A 20,984-nucleotide genomic window follows, 5' to 3' on the forward strand; every position below is an offset into this window, starting at 1 on the left:
TGTTTCTCAGGAACACAGTGATGTTATTTTTGTCTGTTCTTAAATCACCATATTACAGGTGAGGGAGCAGAAATCTCCAAGATAATCAAGTATTACATGACTATTACTTTACTTTGAAACTGCTGAGGTGAGCAGCTCCAGTGACGGCACAATCGGCAGTGGAGCACTCCAGCTCAGTGGACAGGGTTGTTCCCTGAACAGGAGGAACCTGAGGGGCGTGCAGAGACCTGCCAGGAGCCAGCAGCTCACACCACAGCGGCTGAGGAGACCCGGGCAGGGCCAGGAGCAACAGCAGCCAAGCCCCCACACCTACAAAACCTGCCCCCAGGGAGCACCATGCCCAGGGTGGGCAAACAGGGCACAGTGCAGCACTCCGCAGAGGGGCGGGTAGCTCTGCCAGCTCGGGCGGGGAGCAATGGCACCCACCCGGCAGAAGGCCCCGGCCGCTCGCCACTCCGCACCCGCCGGGCTGAGGCAGCTTCGCAGGCAGAGCCCCGGGGGAACACGCTGCCCCCGGGTGCCAGGCTGCAGGGGGGGCCCTGCTCTCCTCCAGCGCCGGCCGGCAGCGGTGAGCACGGCTGTGGGAGCTGCGCCCGGGGAGAGGAGCTCCTCCGCTCAGGGACAGAGCTCCGGGAGGGGCAGCGGGGTGAGGGGGATCAGGGACAGCGAGAGGGAGACAGGCTGCGGGAACCGCACCCGCCTGCCTGCGACAGGCCGGCCAGGCCAGCGGGACACGGGATACGGAGGATCCCTTATCCTCTCCCCGCCCGGCAGAACGCGGTGACTTAAGGGACAGGGGACAGTGGTGACAAGGCCCTGCCCAGCGCAGCAGGCACGTCTCCTCCATGACCACCCCGTCTTCCCAGGTGCCCTGGGGTAACAAGTACGGGTCTGCAAGTGGAACCAAACAAGGAGAATGATGGTTCATCTAAATTAGAGGAGTCATCAAGGGTAGGTCAGCCTGTGCCCTGCATCAAAACCGCTTCCAGAAAGAAGAAAAGACAGATCATTATCATAGGATCCCGTCTTCTGTGGGGAACAGAAAGCCCAACATGCCAACCAGACCCACTTCTTAGGGAAGCCTGTTGCCTCCCTGAGGCCAGGTTAAAGATGTGGAAAGAAAAGTTCCTACTCTGGTATGGCTCTCAGAAATTTATCCATTATTACTTTTTCATGTAGGCAGTGATGAAGTTGCAGTGAGAAGTAAGATCAAGAGAGACTTCAGGGCCTTGGGACAACTGGTTAAGGGATTAGGAGCACAAGTAGTGTTCTCCTCTATCCTTCCAGCCTGGTGTCACCAGCAGATCTTTGGGTTTTTCTGATCATGAGTCAGTCTACAGGGTACCAGGCCTGCTGGTGACAGATGGCGTACACCTGTCTCAAAGGGGGAAAAGGATCTTTGCGCAGGAGTTAGCAAGGCTCATCAAAAGAGCTTTAAACTAGATATGAATGGGGAAAGGGATAAAACTAGGCTTACTAGAGATAAGCCAATGTTTAAGGGATAGTGTGCTAGCAAGGTCCTTCAGTCTGCTCCACAACATGCTGAGTACACTGGTGCACCCTAGCAATGTCTCTATACTAATGCATACAGCAAAAGGAATAAACAAGAAGAATCTTTGGTCCAGTCCCTGAGCTACAACACTGGCGGCGTAAGCGAAACCTGGTGGGATGAGTCCTGGGACTGGTGTGCCATGATGGATGGCTATAGGCGCTTCAGGAAGAACAGGCAGGGTAGGCAAGGTGGGGGGGTGCCGCTATATGCAAGGGAGGGGTTGGATCCTATGGTGCTTACTGTTGGTGATGATGTGGTTGAGAGCCTCTGGGTAAGGATGAAAGGGAAAGCAAATGAAGCAGATGTTGTTGTGGGAGTCTACTATCAATCACCCAGCCAGGCCGATGACACCTTCTACAAGGAGTTAAGGGATACCTCTAGATCAACTGCCCTTGTCTTATGGGTGATTTTAATTTGCCAGACATGAACTGGGAATATCATACAGAGGTCACAAACAGGTCCAAGAAATTTCTGAAGCATGTTGAAGATAACTTCTTGGTGCAAGTACTAAGGGAGCTGCCAAAGAAAGGTGCACTCCTCGATGTGTTGTCTGTAAACAGAGACACTCATGGGTGAAGTGGTGATCAGTGGCTTTCTTGGTTACATTGACCACAGAGTAGCTGAGTTTCAAACTGTCAGCGACAGGGAGAAAAACTGCCAGCAAAACTCTGACCCTGGATATGGGGAGAGCAGACTTCGGGCTGCTGAAGGAGCACGTTTTTGAAGGTATTGGGGTCCATGGATGTGTCACTTTTTAAGAGCCATCTTTTGAGAGCACGGAAGCAGGCAATTCCAAAATGTTGGAAGTCAAGCAAGGGGGGGAGAAGGCTGGCTTGGCTAAGCAGAGATCTTCTTCTAGAACTTAGGCAGAAAAGGAAAGGGTATGGACAGTGGAAGCAAGGACAAGTGACACAGAAGGACAATGGAGATGCTGTTCACCACTGTAGGGAGAAAAGTTGTGGGGCAAAAACTCAGAGTTCAAGCTGGCCAGCACTGTGAAGGACAACAAAACGGACTTTTAAAATGTTAACAGCAAAAGGAGGATCAAAGATAACACTGGTCCATTACCTGACAAAGTCGGTCACCTCACAAATAGAGATGTAGATAAAAAAGAAATGTTTAACGTCTTCTCCCCCTTGGCATTTAGGACCCATGAAGGGCCCTGGAAACCCCTGGAGCCGTGTGTTGGAAGACCACAGCTGGGGGGGGAAATATGAACTCCAGCTGACTCTGAACATGCTTGAGACTTACTGCTCCAGCTGGATGTGCTTAAGTCTCTGTGGCCTGATGGGATTCATCTCAGGGTACCGTAAGAGCTGGCCAATGTCATCACAGGACCTCTCTCTATTATATTTCAATGGTCTTGAGAGCTTGGAGAGGTCCCAAGTCAACTGGAAGCTGGCAAATGTTGTCCCAGTTTTCAAGAAGCATAAGAAGGAAGACCCTGGTAATTACAGGCCTGTCAGTCTCACTTCAGTACCTGGTGAAATTATTAATAGGGTTATCCTGGGAGTTACTGAAAACCACTTGAGACAACACAGTCACTAGTCATACCCAGCATGGGTTCATGAGGGGAAAGTCCTGCTTAACCAACTTACTTTCCTTTTATGACAAGGTCACCCATCTATTTGGCCAAGCAAAGCCAGTGGATCTGGTGGATCTGGATTTTAGCAAAGCTTTTGATATTGTCTCTCACAGTATCCTTCTGGACAAAATGTCCAACACACAGCTAGGCAAGTCCATAATACACTGGGTGAGCAACTGGCCAATGGGTCAGGCTCAAAGAATTATAGCAAATGGGGTTACGTCTGGCTGGTGCCCAGTCACCAGTGGGGTACCCCAGGGCTCCATTTTAGAGCCACCGCTCATCAATGTTTTTATAGATGATCTGGAATCTAATGTACATTAAGTTTACTGATGATACTTAAAACTAGGAGTAGCTGTGGACTCCCTCAAGGGTAGAGAGGCCTTACAGAGAGATCTGGAGAGACTAAAGAGCTGGGCAATCGCCAACCATATGAATAACAGGAGCAAGTGCCGGATTCTGCACCCGGGACAGGGTAACCCTGGTTATACGTACAAACTGGGGGATGAGAGGCTGGAGAGCAGCACTGCAGAAAGAGATCAGGGGGTTGTGTTGATGGCAAGTTGAGTATGAGTCAACAGTGTGTCCTGGCAGTCAAAAGGGCCAACTGTGCCCCGGGGTGCACCACGCACAGCACAGCCGGCCGAGGGAGGCGATTGCCCCAGTCCACACTGCACTGGTGCGGCCCCACCTCCAGCACTGTGTGCAGTTTTGGGCGCCTCAGAAGCACATCAAACTATTAGAGTGTGTTCAGAGCAGGGTGACCAAGATGGTGAAAGGCCTTGAGGGCAAGATATGGGAGGAGCAGCTGAGGTCACTTGGTTTGTTCAGCTTGGAAAAGAGAAGGATGAGGGGTGACCCCTTCACAGTCTACAACTTCCTCAAGGTGGGCAGTGGAGGGGGAGGTGCTGATCTCCTCTCCCTGGTGACCAGCAACCAACAGGACACAAGAAAATGGGATAAAGCTGTACCAGGGGAAGTTCAGACTGGACATTAAGAAAAGGTTCTTCATCAAGAGGATGGTTGGTCACTGGAACAGGCTCCCCAGGGAACTGGTCACAGCACCAAGCCTGTCAGAGTTCAGGGAGTGCCAGGATGATACTGCTAGTCATATGGTTTAGTTTTAGGTAGCCCTGCGAGAAGCAGGGAGTTGGACCTGGTGATCCTGATGAGTCCCTTCCAACTATTATTCTACCCTATATTCTACCCTATTCTATTGCTGTACAATAATATAACTTTGATAGAAAGAAGCTTTACTTCAAAAAATTGGATTGTGGGGTTGTTGGAATTTTTTTGGGGTGGAGGGATAACATATTGGAGTTTTACTGTAATGGTGAGAAATAATCTACTACATATTTGCTACTGCTCTAGAAAGCTTTCTAGATTAGTGAACATTTAAGTTACATTCCCCCTTACTCTTAGTAAAGGAATACACATCATGTATGCACTGCAATATATAATATCCCTACCATGAAGAGAAAATCTGATAAAAGAGAAGATTTTATAATGAAATTATTTACAGGAATTGTTGCTCTTATTTTCAGCACTGTGCTTAAAAGTATTTCAGTTAAGTCGTGGTAGCACAACTGGCCATTAGGTGTCATTGTTGCCAATATGTTTGACATTGATTCCTACAAATTTTCAAGTAATAGTTACTAAAATGTATTATTACTGCATATGACTGCTTGCAATATGATTTTCATAAAAGAACAAATATTAGTTATGTACCAAAGGTACAGAATGACATCTATATTTCAAGGGCCATATAATAATATAATTAATGAATTTATTGTAAGCCCAGCAGCATTTTTAAATTTCATTGAGCTTCTTGGCTATCTGCTCAATGATTAAAAGAACAGTCTTTCAGAAGTCAAATACATAAAGTGAGCCTGAGATTTAGAAGTAAGTACAATCAGAGATACCACACTTGCCATTATTCCTTTTTAATTCAAGCTGTTTTAATATCATCTCATTGAGGAAGTGGAAGAAAGGGGGGAATTTTAAGTGAGCCTATCTTACTGTCATTACTCACCAATTGTTTGAATAATAGCATTCTGGACAATTCTCTCATCACTCTCCTTGGAGTTTGTGCTGAAAGTGGCACTTCCTGCTGAACTGCGCCTATCACCCAGCTCAAAGTCAACACTGATGCGCAAGTGCTTCAACAAGGTATTAAAAACCTCCAGAACAGTTGGGCCTGGAAACAACACATAACAATGACTGCACCTGTCAAGGGAACAATGCCTTAAGAAAAATAAAACCAACCTTTTCAATCCCTTTTCAGGGGAAATCAAGCTGAAAAGAACAAGTGAAATCCACTGTTTGAAGGATATGGCCTGGGGATAAACTTTTGAGGTGTGCCTACACCTTGCTATTTTAGTTAATCTCAAATCAGGAAATGCAACCGGGTATATATGCGTAATCCATTAATATCAAGTTGTACAGGGTCTGGCTGGGTTGGAGTTAACTTTCTTCCTAGCAGCCTGGGTGGTGCTGTGCTTTGGACCTGTGACTAAAACAGGATTAACAACACACCAGTGCTTTGGCTGTTGCTGAACAGAGCTAGCAAGTATCAAGGCTTTTTCTTTTTCCCACTCTGTCTCTACAGAGAGTAGGCTGGGGTGTGCAAGAAACTGGGAGGAGACACACCTTCTATCTACCTTCTCCCTGTTCTCTGGGAAAGGTGAATGAGCAAACGGCTGCTGGCCAGAGTCAACCCACAATACAAGTTTTACACAGAAAATATGAATGGTTGCTGAAACAATGGATCAAGCCGCAGGTACCTGCACCTGAATTTCAGTTACTGCAAAATGTACAACTATACATTTTTATACACTGGATCAAATAATGAGCTCTTTTTGCAATAAAGTAAAAGACCTCACAAGTCTGTGTGTGCAAGTGGGTCTTGTAGGAAGAGAAAGGACAGGCTGAAGCTGATGAAGCAAAGCAATAATGCTTCAGCAGGAGACGAAAGAAAAACAGCACATGTGCATAAACATTTTTGTAACTACTCTTATTTCAATGAACTATGCTACCTTTATGACATAATGCACCTTCTTTCAGCTGCTTCACAGTTACTAAGGTAAAATTTCGCAAAGATCATTTTACTCTTGACTCCTGTATTAACATTCATCTGACAGCAGCTGTATCACAAAGTGACAGTGCTCCTGACATGCTGTAGTCACACACAGTTCTCTCCGAGTCTGTGACTTCTTACCAAACAGGAATTCCTGCCTTTCACAAGGGTGTAAAAATACATCTACTCATTTTTTTTTCAATGCGAAGGATTATAAAACAGTCAAATGACAAAGAACATTTAACTGTAAACCAAGTAAGATTTCAAAAATTTTATTGTCACAAGGAGAAAAAATTAATAAATACAAAACCTTCTCAAAATACATACTTTAATTCAGTCTGAAAACAAAGCAAAAGTGAGCACCACCCCTCAAATCTATCCTTTCACCCAATGCCTTTAAACTTACCTATTGATCCTTTAGCTGCTATTGCAACTGCTTCCAAAAGAACCTGAATAATGCCAGCACGAACTCGTGGCGAGTCCCTTTTGCGAACATCAAGGTGTCCAAGGATTTCTTGTATTACATGATGGGAATATTGTGCCTATTAAAAAACAAACAAAAAGAAAAGCTTAATCTATGACTTTAATAAGAATATACTCATACATCTTTCAGCTATAGTCACGACCATCTTCCTATTCTGTAACATTCATACTCATAAATTTATCTAAGTTTCAATCAGTTAATGATTAAATATGGATTAAAAAAACCTACGACAGATGAAGCCACACAGGTTCATCTAGTCCAGTTTACAAAAGCTTACCGTATTAAAATACCCAGAGTATCTGCAAGAACAGAGGAAGTGTGAAGTGGTACTTCCTTCAGCTAACTGCAGTTCAAGAACTTCAGCTGGTCTTACAAAAAAGCACCATTGATACAAATGCTGAGAAAACTCAGATTTCTTCCACAAACATGGAATTTTATGACTTTATCTTCCAGGTGTCTGATCTTGATGCAATCCAAGAATTGGACATTGATCATGTTTACAACAGACAGTAGAGGTTGCCCACTAGTAGAAATCAATTATCACAACACAGTTCCATGTGAAGTTGTTTTTTTGATTGTAAAAGCAGTACAGCTGGATTGGCACAGATAAATGACCGACTTAAGGGAGATTTATTTATGAAACACAATGTCAAATAAGTACGGCTATGCTGCTCCCTGTTCTGGAGCTTGCTGAAGGCCCCCCGCATTATCTTCCATTGAGAATTCCTTAATTATCTTTTTTTCTTCTACAAGTGCACAGTAATTGAAAATAGATCAGGTAACTTCTGATCATAAATCATGATTAGGTTATGATTTGAAATTTAAAGAATAAGACTAAGGAGTTATCACTAGAGGTAAGAATTTAAATGTGTCTTACATGCTCAAAACATGTATGTGAGGAAAAAAAACCCCGGAGCAAAGCCTACCTGGATGGAATACATGATGATTTTGAAGCAGGAAACAGCAAATTCATTGGGGTCCCATAGTCTATGATGGTCTAAATGTCTGTAACAAAAAATTAAGGGACCTGAAATAATGACATTCCATGGATATAATAAACGGCACCTTAAAAGTTTTCTCCGAATTCACCTCAAAGGGATTATTTCCTTACATAAAGCTTTCAAACAATGACTTATTAACTAGGTGAAAAAAACAGAATTTCAGAAAAAACATTTGTTTTCAAAGATTAGGATGTGATCACAAAACATTTGGCTTTAACAGAAATTCCTGATCTTCTAGTTTCAGGAATTTAAGGAACCTAGTTATACCCAGGATATACAGTTAAGAATATTCTGTTTCTATATAAAGTGCATGCATAAAAATGACTGTCACCTTATATGCTTATTTACATGAAAGAGACACACTGAAGAGGATGGTTATAATACCTTAACAAATGTCTACTCTAAGATAAATAATTTGTTTTGAATCAGGAGGCACAATATAATTATGGCTGAATGTTACATCCAGAATAGAGTCTCTAAGAACGATTTTCATTTTCACAGTGGTTTCATGAATAATATATATGGAAAACAAGAGCTACTCTTTTTGCATGTACTCCTTTATCACTCTGAAGCATTTCAACACTTCCTGCAAGAAATACCAAAACACAATTAGAATGATAAATCCATCAGTTTCTCTTTAAACGGGATAGGAACCACCAATGAATAACTTTGTCAGAGTTTCAAGCAAAGACAAGAATTTCTGCTTAAGCACTATGATGAACTCTATGAATAGAGCATAGATCAAATTTCCAAAAAGGAGTTCTGATTACCTGGAAAAGCAGGACAAAAATAAATTCATTTTTAAATCTAGAAGACTGATAAAAGTAATTTTGAATGCCTTTTCATTAGTATGATTTGGGTTAAAAATACCACCAACAAACTCAGCAAAACCAAACCCATCAAGAAATAACAAAAAATTTCCCCAAATCAACAAGACTTTCTTACAGAAACTAAATTTAGGTAGAGTTTCTAAACAGGTATCTCAGCTACAGAATCAGTATTGGTCTGCCCTTTCCCAAAGAATGTAGTAAACGTATAAAGATGCTTCAAGTAACAAACTTGAAAGCACGCAGGCGAAAGATGTCAGTATTCTGAACACAGGAGGGCTGACGGGATGCTTTAACTAACTGCCTAGAATCTGGAGGTCTCATTTAACGCACTGGCCAGCTGCTACCAAGCCCAGTGACCTAACTGAGTAGACAGGTCTCCTTCAAGGTTGATTAAACCCACTGGCATAAAGCTACTCTCTCTCATGCCCTAAATTTATCTTGCAGTCTATCACAGAGTTTAAAAAAAACATACTGCCATTTTGACACATTACATACCTTTAATAGAAATCCCTACAGGAAAGAATTCCAACAATTTTAGAGGTGTTTGTCTGCCAAGATAACAAGCATATTTGCATTACTAAATATTAAACTGGACTATGTGCTGGGGATAGCTGCCTTTCTTGTGCACATTCCAAACACGCAGGTAAATCTAAACCTGCCTTGGGGTAGAAAGACAAACGAAATTACCTCTTTAAATCCTTCAAGGCTTAGCAGCTCATAATATATTTATTCATGCCATCTTTCTCCCTAATATCACTCCAGTACAGTCCATCAAATACAAAATCATACTCTCCCCTATATTCCCCTGATTGGAAGTGATCCTTTAATCTTTCAGGGTAGCATGCATTCTCTGTTACCTTTGACAGTTCCTCTTTACCTGACCCAAAGATTCATTCAGGCAGATTATGGTCAACTACATCTTATATGAAGTTTTTTTCTTAAAAACACTTCCTCTCAAAACAAGACATATAGTTTTCGTTTTTCCAGAAAAGCAAAGTATTATCTGCTTCAGGTAGCTGAACGGATGGGAAGACAGCAGGGGGAAGATGACAGCCTAGGTTAATGTTTTGTGCAACAGTTCAATGGGCGGCATACTTTGTATAATGGAGTCTTCCTCCTAAGAAAAGGAGTATTAGATTACTATAGGTGATCTATTTTACACCTCATAATGCAGGCAGTGTATTCAATGTAGTTTTGGTTTTGTAGAAGATAGTAAATGGTATTTTCAACATGGTGCACTTAATTTAGTTAAAATCAAGTCACATCTTGCCTATTTTTTTATCCAATTACATTTCTTTTAATAAAGAATATCTAAATGAGACTGCAAACATTTTAATGCCAAACTTGCCTTCCATTGGACATCTGCTGCATATATGTAGCAAACGAACACAATCAGGTTTCTCAAATTAAAAGGAACAGCAGAACCAACGGTGCAAACTACTACTTCATGGAGTGAGAGCCACTAACAGTCCCAGAGTTCACTCATGTTGTCACACATGCAAGCAATCCTTACAGTATAAAATGATAAATTGATTCTGATGATTAGAAAGCAAAACTGAGACATGTATGGGAATATATAATCTTCTCAAGCATCATGTTTGCTGAAAGAATGTTAAACACTAGTCTTTTGATATTCAAAACCCTTGCACAGATGATGCGATAATTCACAAAAATGGAAATACAGTGAGATGAATAGGGTGTAACTTGTTATATTTGGGAAGTTGCTTATGTTCACTAGATTTCTGTATCCCTCTGGATCTGCCTGATCTAGTCACCATTGCAAATTCAGGCCAAGTAAGTCTAAATAGCTTGTGACTGATGACACAAAATACAAAATTCTTTCATATCACAGTAATATAAAATTTTTGACTTTCATTAAGCAGTTTGCCAGATTGATCTGACAGATTTAATTAAGAAATAAGAATATGAGTTTCTAGCTACTACTTGTAGACATAACCAGGGAGATTTCTTCCCAAAGGCAAGAATTAAGGTCAATCTAAATCCAAACCAGGAGACTGACTTCAGGTTTCAACTATCTTCGTTATATTTAAATCCCTCAATTGTTGAATGTACTCAGCTTACGTGAAGCACATTCACTCAGTTTTGTTGACTGGTATTCCAGTGCCACACAAAGCAAGCCTTCAAGTGGGGAACTGAACCTGCATCTACACTGTTAGCACTGTCATAAGTGGCCTTATCTTTATTTCCGGAGCTTTCTTAAAAGCTGGGAAATTATTGAAAACTGTTAGGAAAAAGTGATTTCTAATCAAGTATACATAAACTAAGTCAGCTTTTTCATACACTCATAGATAGAATGGCTTGGGTTGGAAGGAACCTTAAAGATCATCAAGTTCCAACCCCCCTGCCATGTGCAGGGACACCTTCTACTAGACCAGATTGCTCAAAGCCCCGTCCAACCTGGCCTTGAACACTGCCAGGGAGGGGACAGCCACAACCCCTCTGGGCAACCTCTTCCAATGTCTCACCACCCTCACAGTGAAGAACTTCCTTATCTCTAATTCAAATCTACCCTTTTTCAGTTTAAAACCATTATCACTTGTCTTATAGCTACACTCCCTGATAAAGAGTCCTCCCCATCTTTCCTGTACACCCTCTTCAAAAACTGGAAGGAAAAATAAGATAAATCAAATTTAAATATTCAATCAGATAAAGTGCAAAGGACTCACTATCTCAAACTTCCATTCTACCAGGTCTGCTCAGCCACAAAGTGAAGCTGATTAAATAGAGCACTCCCTTTCTGTTTAGGAGGTAATTGCATTTTCTACATCTCTTGTTCTTCAAAAATACTAAACCTTTACAGCAGTTATTTATAAAAAGATAAATTTATTTGGCAATTCTTCCTCAAAAGGGAACACAAAAGTGGTGACCACAAAGACTCTTTATTCATCGAAGAGATAATATATTGTGGGTCATTATCTACTGATTTCAGAACACAAATGCAGCATACAGCATACAGAGGTGCACAAAGACTCAAGTCGATCCTTAGGATCATAGCAAGTAAGAAATTAAGATGGAAATAACATCCTGAATAACACCCAGCTTTGGATCTGCCACAGGAAGTGTCAGTATGACACCTTCTGAATTCCCAAACCATGTACTAACTCTAATCTAGGGAATCAGAAATAATAAGTGGGAAACCTCCATGATTCTGAAATGATTCAGAAGACTGAACTGCACATGCTGATAAAGTTTTGAGATAAGCCCATAAAAGGAACTTTAAAGTGGTAAGAAAGCAGCTGCAATATAGTTCCAAATAGTCCATACAGACGATTTAGTACCTAAATGTTCAGTCTAGTGGCAGGTATTTTGGAGGAATGCAAATTTTAAATGTAGGAAAGGATTAAAATATCTTAGTAAAACACTCAATTTTGCAAGATTAATTCCTATCGGATTGGTATAACAGGTACACATGGAAAGTAAAATAATAGCACAGTTATTTGCATTTAATGCTTCTTGGTGAAAAACAAGGGGCTACAAAAGTTTTCTACCCTCAATATCTACCCTATCTTCTTTTTGCATTTTTGTTCTTAACAGTAGTAACTTGAAAATGGCTTTCAGTACCTCATTGAAAGTCTTTCAGTGTATGAATGGAGTACTTAGTCTCTGTGGGAAGAACTAGGCCATCTAAGACTAGATATTCCTGTAACAGGTAGGTATTTTGAAAATCTACAACAAGGAGCAAGCAGATCTCCTCATCACCAGGAAAGGTCAGGGTTTGAATGTACTATAACTAAGTCTAGAGCTTCTTGCAAAGATTTCTCCTGAGAACATATCTACTTTGTAGACACTTGCAGAGGTGAAAGAAGCAGATTTAAGGTCTAAATGCTTGCAGCTGTTTTTCACATCATATTTTCTAAGGAAGCAAGCAGGGCAATGCAGAGAACTGAAAAACACTGGACCTGAGAGTTAATACATCAGCTATAATTCATACTGTGTGCATTTGTGCATACTGTGTGCATAACTGCCATTCACTACAAAATGAGCTGTAAAGATATTCCTCACAGAATATCAAAGTAGGTCTTGGAGGAAAACTGCAAGAAAGTAGAAATCTTAACTTTATGTATTAATCTGGACAAAGTATTCCTTCATGCTACTTGTATTTTACTTGGCTTGTCTCTTCACTGATTGCAAGAGTCATCTATGGGATGTGAAGATCGACAAACACAAAGAGGTGAGATTAAAAGAGGGACAATTTTTTTAAGAAATATAATACAATCCTTTGGGTTGAAAAGGAAGAAGAAATTTAATACAACATAATTAGAGGACAAAATAAATAAAAAAAAAATCTCTTAAGACCTTCACGAGTTTACAACTTACGCAAAAACTGGTCTGACAGCATTATTCATATTTCCATAGGTTGCTCGTCCTAGTAGTTCCCTGAAACAATTTTCAGCCAGCAGAGCAGGATTTTCCTCTTTCTCTCCTCCTGTAGGAGAGGATGGAGGGCCTATTCTGCTGAAATAAAGACAAAAATACATTGATTTTACTACTGATTAATATTGTCTTCCTTATCATACCCACCCTTCTTCTACAACCTCCATGAGTCACACTCTTGATCTAGGCAACAACTGTATCTCCAATATGCATCAAACCAGAATTCTGAAAAAAACATTTAATTCTCCTAGGGCAGAACTATAGATCATCATGTTTTCATCTAGTACTGACCACTGTATTACCAAATATGTATACGGCAAACCCAATACTGATTTAACTTGTTACCCACTGCATTTTGACAAAACTATCACCCATTGCTAACAATGAATGAAGGCTATGAAACCATGCAAAAAGTTAGGCAGAATCTTAGTCATTTTGTTCAGACTAATGATCTCATTCACCTGCCCACTACTGAATCCACACCGTGTGGGTGGGTGTTAAATAAAACGGCACTACTTCTGTGGAAACAGATGGCTTGTGAATTGGAAGAAAGTCTGAATGAACTAATTAGAACATTATCACCCACATAGTTACCTCTAGCTAGATAGTGTACAGGTTAGTCACCTTCTAACTCCCAACGTTATGTCTCCCCAGATTACTATGGAGAGGACTGGACAAGCTGTCCATGACCCAGGCGGCTCCAGCGGCCCCAGCGCAGGACACAGCTGAGCCCCTCAGCCAAGCTGGGGGCGCCCGGGGGAAACCAGGTTCGAGCGAGGGCCAAAGGCGGCCCAGGCAGAGGAGGAGGAAGCCGAGGAGGGAGCAGCAGCAGAGGGACCCCGAGGCCGGAGGAGGAGGAGGGCAGGAGGTGCTGCAGGCCCGGCGCAGGGATCCCCTGCAGCCCCGGAGAGACCCCGCGGGAGCAGAGACCCACCCTGCAGCCCGGGGAGGGCCCCACGCCGCAGCGGGGGGATATTTCCTGCAGGAGCTGCGGCCGTGGAGAGCCCCGGCGGGAGCAGGTTGTCCCTGCAGGACTGCAGCCCGGGGAAGGGCCCGCGCTGGAGCAGGGACACGGGGCAGGAGGGAGCAGCGGCCCAGAGGGCTGCCAGGGACCCACCGCGACCCCCAGCCCCAGCCCCTGCGCCCCTGGGGGAGAGGAGTCGGCAGGGAAGGGGGGAAGGCGGGGCTGGGGAAAAGTTGGAGGAGGGGGAAGGTATTCTAGTTTTTGTCTTTCTTTCTCACTACCCAAATCTATTTTGATTGTCAATAAAATAACTAAAATTATGCCCAAGTAAGGTCTCTTTTCCTGTGGCAGTAACTGGTAAGTGACCTCCCTTGTCTCTACCTCAGCCCATGAGCTGTTTCATCCCATTTTCCTTCCCATCCCATTGAAGGGCAGGGGTAGAGTGAAAGAACAGCTGGATTGTACTCTGGCTTTTAGCCAGGGCTAACCCACCACAAGGATTGAAAAGCCTAATATCTGTCTGCATCAGTGCACAAACCCCTCTAGTTTTTAACCTTATTAAAACATAATGCTTTGTTCAAGTTGTTTCTCACATTTTAGTATGGTGTGATACTGTTGGGCAACTAGACTCCCGTATTTATCACATAGTATGTTACTACTAACTTGGAGGTGGGGGGGAAATAACCCAACAAAACCAAACACCTTTCACATTTGGAAACATTCGTAAGACATAGATATTGATGTTATTTTCCCCATACTATATTTATAAAGATGGCACTTGTTGAAGGAGGATTCTTCTTGCCCTAAAAGCATTACTATGAAAAAGAAACACAGCAGTTGATTCCTTCAGTCAGAAAATAGTAACGAAAAAATGCAGTCAAATTTTGCATCAGATAAATGCACCATAAAGAGTGTTAAACTGTGTAGGTTTTACTGAGAAATTTGTCCTTTAACAAGATTACAGTTATTTCAATCACAGAAATGAACGGCAGGCCTTTTGTAAAGAACAATAAAATATGACACAATGGGAGGGAGGGGCAGGGTAAGAACCTCTAACCACCACAGCTACTATTTCTTATGGTGCTAAAATACTCCAATAAATGACTTAAACTGAAATAAAAATTATTTTAAATTAATAAGGAATTAAAATCAGCATTTAAATATCAACTTCCTTGCATATGGAAATTTCCACTTATGAGTTAAGAAACCTTGCAGTGTAAAGCACGAATTTCACGTTTTATACTAATGACAGCAGCAATGACCAAACTTTTGTGAAGTTCAAATACTGTAATTTTCAATTATTTCTTTTCTCTCTGTGACTGAGAATTAGACTTTTTAAAATCAACATGGTATTAAGAAGAGGAAAAGCACCAAAGTAAAGACTGAATCCAGACACAAGAGAAGCAGAACTACAGAAACTCCAGACTATTTAGGACAAACTAAAACCTACTGAGGCCTGAAGTCTACTACTGAGTTTTGAAGGGAATAGCCTGTCCTCACCTTGGAATAGCTAAAATCAGTAGCTACACTGTAAACATCGAAAGGCAGAGCCTTTCCAGAAGAGTTTCCAGTTTCATACTTCTCATTTGATGCAGGCCTTGGCAATGTTTTTTGATTAATTTTTTTGGTCATGTGTTGGTTTTGTTTTGTTTTTCTTTTCCTTTGCCCAGTCACCTTCTTTTCAGAACATAGACAGCTGAATTAGTAGAGCAAATTAAATGCATTTGAAATGTATTTCTGAATTTAAGTGCTTCCCACAACGTACCATTAAGCTGTTAATAATATTTCATTCAAATTGAGCAGCTGAGAGGTGGGAGATTGAGGAAGAACAAAAGAAAACAGTTGTCCCTCAGGTACTTACATTACTTATCAAGAAGTACTTTACCTACAGGTAGCAAGTATTTTTTTGCACAAAACAAATGACAGAAGCTTAAGTGAGGGTTCATTCACCTACATGAAGATTATGTATCTATGCATTAGAAGATTTATTTTAGACTGGAAATCAATACACCAAAACATTAAAGATACTTTCAGTTCTGCAGTGAAGTTTGTGCATTAAATGTTTAAGTGTTTACTAAGAGCATCAGCTTTGATTAATGTTCACTCTTCAGCATCATAAAAACATAGCTTTAGAGCATTATAAAAAGTCAAATACTGAAATGCCACTATTCAAACACACACATTAACATCACAGTTGTGATATCTTCTGATAGCAAAAGATCTTACAGTGTTTCAAGACTGCTGCAATCTAAAAGTTACAATCTAAAAATCCTGTTTGTCTGGTAACATCACTGTTTCAGAAGTTACCATAGCATTGCTAGCTCGTCAGATTTTAATAATAAACAAGCCCCAGGCACCCTGTGAGATAAGGACAAATAGTTTTACAAATGCACAATGATTAGAATTTTAAAAGGCAGAACAATTCGTATATAATCCACCACAAGTGAATACACTAAACTTCAGCTTTATCCAACTGCTGTGCCCCTCAAGCTTCCTTAGTTTTTTCCCTATACTGCTTAGACTGGTATCTAGACAGGTGAGCATCCTTCTCAGTTCAGAGAAGGTACAAACAGAATGCAGGACAGTCATTCCCACTGTTTTTTGACACAGATTCCCTAGAATGAAGCAGCATTACAAGGGTGGGTGGGTGGGGAAAAGGAAAGGCTGCAGAACACACCGAGCTAATCTATCTAGAAGAATTATAGTTAAAATGCAGTAAAAACAAGTTATCTTTTAAGTGTTTGTATATGCAATCCTGCAGAACGTGAGCTCTCAGCATTACCTGGGGTCTTATTTAAGAATAGGTTAAAGGAAGAAATTGCAATCCCGTCTTCCTAGTCTAAAACATACTGCATCACAACACTCAAAATTATTTTCTGTTGTCTGTGGGAATCTAATTTTTATTTTGAACTTTCAAGAGCACCTACATTAAGTATTTCTTGCTAAGTCTTGCTTAGAATTATCAGATGAAAGACAATGAATATAAAACTACTCTTCTAACTTTTTTGTTTTGAAGGAAAGCTTTGTACAGCCTCTCCAAGTTTCTAAATTCAAATGAGAAACTCAAACACATTTTGTTTCACCGACTTAGTTTTTAAAACAAGATCAGAAAACCTCTGACAAATCCAACTGCAACACTTTAAAAAAATTACTACTGCTCCTTTGTATCCAGACTTTCTGTACTACCACAAGTCCAGGGGAGTGAAACATGAAATGCATTTTGCAATGAAATGGGCAAGAACTACTCCTTTAACTGTTCTACCAGCTTTCTTGTGGGTAATTTCTATCACAAAAGGTGGCAACAAAGAACTGGAAGCAGGGACGTTTTGAAGTACAGCAGTTTTCATAGCAAACATCTAATCACAGGCTTAAACTGGCTCAGAGCAAATCAGCATCTCAAGCATGAGACTTCTTTAATACCACAAAACCAGGACTGGCCAAAAAATATGATGCGACATGTGAACTAAGACTTAACCACTACTTTTGAGCTGAGTAGCTACAGGAGTATTTGACTCTGATTCATTCAGCCTGAGAAAGAAAACCTTTCTAATCTACCCCTAAACCAAAATTTATGTGAATATTATACATATATTAGAAGGAATTGAAGTAAAGTCTACAAGTACTAGCATGTCTTTAAGCCTTAAATAAGGCTGGCGAAGCTCCAAAAAGTGTCTCATCTGACATGTACCTAGAAGAATCTTGAATTAAGATATTAAGGTTCCACAATTAAAATTACACTGATCTTTAAGGTAAGCTTTACCTATGTGTACTTCAGCTTTAACCAAAAATGGTTATTTTCTGTGGACTTAAGTTGGGAGTGTTTTCTGGAATTTCTGCTCTTCTCAAAATAATGCTTTGATTCCATCTGTCAGAACAATATGTTTCTTACTCCTACTCTTCAGGATGCCACTGTTTGTGCTCCACAAATATGAAGTCACATATAAAACAAGATAAGAAATTTTCTGTAATATCATTTAAGGCCAGCAGATCAACAAATTATAAATATTGTTTTCAGCTTTTCTGTCATATGCACATCATACAAGGCCCCTACTTGCCACTTGGAAAATCATTAGTCTTTTTTGGTGTTGAATGTGCATTATAGAAAAAGTTTCAAGCAGCTAGTTCAGACATTTAATTAACAGTTCTTTTTTGACAGATTTGTTTTTCTACCACCACTACTGCATTGCTCAACAAATTATAAAAATTAGTCCTGCAGATCTGCTTTAAGTAGTTGATCCAAATCCTATTTCAGACAGTTTTTCCATCAGTACTTAGTTTAACTTTGCTATATAAAGGGAACTGCACGCTTGAGGGCACTGTAAGGAGTAACAAAGTACAGGGCTCACCTGCATCTAGAAGCCCTGTAAGAGCAAGCAAAGGCTAATTAGGCTCTCCTTGTTCAAACAGCAGTTTCAGAAACCTTTGTCTCTTTATTGAGATCACTCTTCAGATGTAAAATCCAAGTGGATATTTCTGTACATAGCATGTGGGCCCTCAGATATATGCAGAAAATAGATAAGGCACGGACAGATAAACAACTATTTAGTCATTTAGTCTGAAAATTTGCTTTAGAGAAGAGACAGATACTGACAGAAATAAGAAAAATAAGGCTGAGGAATGGAAAAAAACCCACCACCAAAACCCAACAAACAAAAAAAGAAACCTGACAGATTTAGCAAGGTGAGCATCACGTGAAAGGATAAAAAGCATGTTGTCACACGAAGGCTGCTAAGCCTACTTACCAAGAAAGTTTTGAAGCAGCTAGGGTTGAACATGAAACAAAAAGCTGTGCAAACAAGCTTAAATGAAGTTTGCTTTATGGAAATTTTCCAGTGTTAGTAATACTTTATACACCTACATAGTGTTTAGCCACAAATACACACGTAGACCCAAAAAAAGAGACTTTTCAATTGTAAGATGACTAGCATATCCTCAACAGCAATCATCACAGAGATCTTTTCTGAAGGCATACCTGGCAGGTAATATGCCTAGGAGCCACTGAGAACAAAAAAAAACAACTCAGAAGAGAATTGTGTCTACATGGAAATAAATTTTAAATCCTCACTTTAAGTACCGTTGCAGACAGGACAGAGAATTGTTACTAATGGCTAAATGGGCATTAAACTCTCAATTTTTAATAACTAGCAAAACCATTTGAGTTGCCTAAAAGCCTGTGCTTACCCTCTATCTGACATTACAAAACACAGAGTTTACCATTTTTAAGAAGTCTAAACCTTGTTATACAATTTCTGGAGCAATTTTTAGGCCAAAAGAACCTAGAACAAGTGAAATGAAAGCAGTTGAAAAAATGTTAAGACAAGAAACATTAAGAGCAGTTAAGCAGTATAGCAGTCTGCTATCAGTTTCAGGGAGACTTAGCTAGTAAACATCAGTACTTATTTCCACTAAAAAGAAAAGAAAAAGGTATCCATCATAAAAACTAAGCATAAAGATTGCTCAAAAAAATGCCAGTGACCAAGAATAAAAATACCTGTCAATGTCTTCTATTTTCTGCATATTAAACAGCAATGATGGTACTATCTTGTCCATGTGCTGAGGTTCCCAGATAGTTGCTCGAAGTTCATCATTAACTGTTTTTCGAACCACTCCCTGAATGCCCCTGATTCCAGCAATTCGGATCCTAAGGAAGGGAAAAAGGAATTACTGAAAAGGAAAACCACAGCACCTCACAGTATGTCTGTTTACCTATTAGGCAGTAGTAATCATGTAGTATTGGAAATTTGGCCAATTCATTAAGGTTGCCCATACTGCCTTTAAACACCTTTATAGCCCATAATGAAGCTGCCAAAACATCTGAACAGAAGATGATCTGTAAGGATAATGCTGACACTGATCAGTGAATACTCAAACCTGTGTATAACACCTCCAAAAGAAAGTCACATGGGTAAAAACCCACCCCAACTCTAAACGATTTACTATCCATCCACTGAAACTGTGTGCAATCTCAACCTATTCCAGTGCTGAAGAAAAATATTGTGAAATTATCACAGCAAAGCTGAAGCAATAGCTGACAGAGCCATGTGATCATGTCCTTAAAAGTTGTAATTAAGGCTGTGGATTAATCATAACAAATCTTTAAAGATTTGTGCAAGATTCACAACATGGAGAGCAAAGGATAATTCTACCAACTTAAGCCTGACGCACTAAAAGCGTTTGAACCAAACAGAACTAATCAACAACAAAACAATAAAAATGAAAAAATAATACAAGTTCTAAAAAAATACTTAGTCTAGTTGTTAGCGATTTTGTTTTGCTGAACAAAAATAATTTGCAAGAGAATCTGTTCAATTAAATGAATGGCAAAATATTCTTTTATGAAGTAAGCAAATGAGTCATTATAACAAGTGGTAGTAATAGAATTTTACTTACTGAAAACAAGTAGATGAAAGGGTGATAGAGCAATCAGAGGAAATAAGCACGAGCTTTGCTAAAATTTGCTATTATTTCTATTAAAATTCCTCCCTCTTTTTTTAAAATCTTAATTTCAGTATGGACAACACATAACTAGTCTTTGTTCAGTCAAATCTGATGCATTAAAATATTTGCTAGATGAACTACAGAGGCAACCAAACTCTATAATTCATATTTTTGTTTAGATTTCCATTTGTAAATACTTGAATCTGTAGTCCCCTGTGTGTCAGCCGTTTCTGAACAAAGTCATGTGCATTCAGTATGGATCCGATATCATTCTACATCTTTCAAGACAGTTTTAATAGGGTTACATACAAAACAAGGAAGAAGAGGGATGCACAAACAGTTAGAAAAGCACTTTCTATTGCTGTACTACACGTATAGTGCAGTATCCAATATTAAATTTACAATATTAAGGTTTTAAGACTGACATTTAAGAGACAGAGCTTCTAAAAATTCCATCACTGAAACTTCTTTTTAAGTTCTTAAGGTAATCAAGTTTTGCTGATACTGGGGCTTTAGATACATTAAATACTAGCACTAACCTCCCTTGCTGAAAAGAAAATCTCACCAGGTGATATTCAGTTTCAGACTCAAAATCCTATACTACCTGCCTATGTGTGTAGATTATGTTGAAGCTCCCATTCAAGCCAGTCAGTTCAGTG

The 20,984-nt window shown here is 40.3% G+C and overlaps 1 protein-coding gene across 9 annotated transcripts in view; it reads right to left on the bottom strand.

Moving 5' to 3' along the window:
- The window catches only part of EFR3A (EFR3 homolog A), a 93,927-nt gene that overhangs the window by 27,509 nt on the left and 45,434 nt on the right, over positions 1–20,984 (bottom strand). For 8 of the 9 annotated variants that reach the window (XM_074898420.1, XM_074898419.1, XM_074898417.1 and 5 more), the window contains 5 exons: positions 19,379–19,528; positions 12,867–13,004; positions 7,624–7,702; positions 6,620–6,755; positions 5,170–5,334 (listed from right to left, as the gene is read on the bottom strand). In XM_074898420.1, coding sequence (XP_074754521.1) covers positions 5,170–5,334; positions 6,620–6,755; positions 7,624–7,702; positions 12,867–13,004; positions 19,379–19,528 — 668 coding nt within the window. The remainder of the gene's footprint in view (positions 1–5,169; positions 5,335–6,619; positions 6,756–7,623; positions 7,703–12,866; positions 13,005–19,378; positions 19,529–20,984) is intronic. The other variant, XM_074898415.1, reaches the window with a different exon arrangement.

This window comes from Athene noctua, chromosome 2 (assembly GCF_965140245.1).
Source record: "Athene noctua chromosome 2, bAthNoc1.hap1.1, whole genome shotgun sequence".
In the NCBI taxonomy this organism is placed as follows: Eukaryota; Metazoa; Chordata; class Aves; order Strigiformes; family Strigidae; genus Athene; species Athene noctua.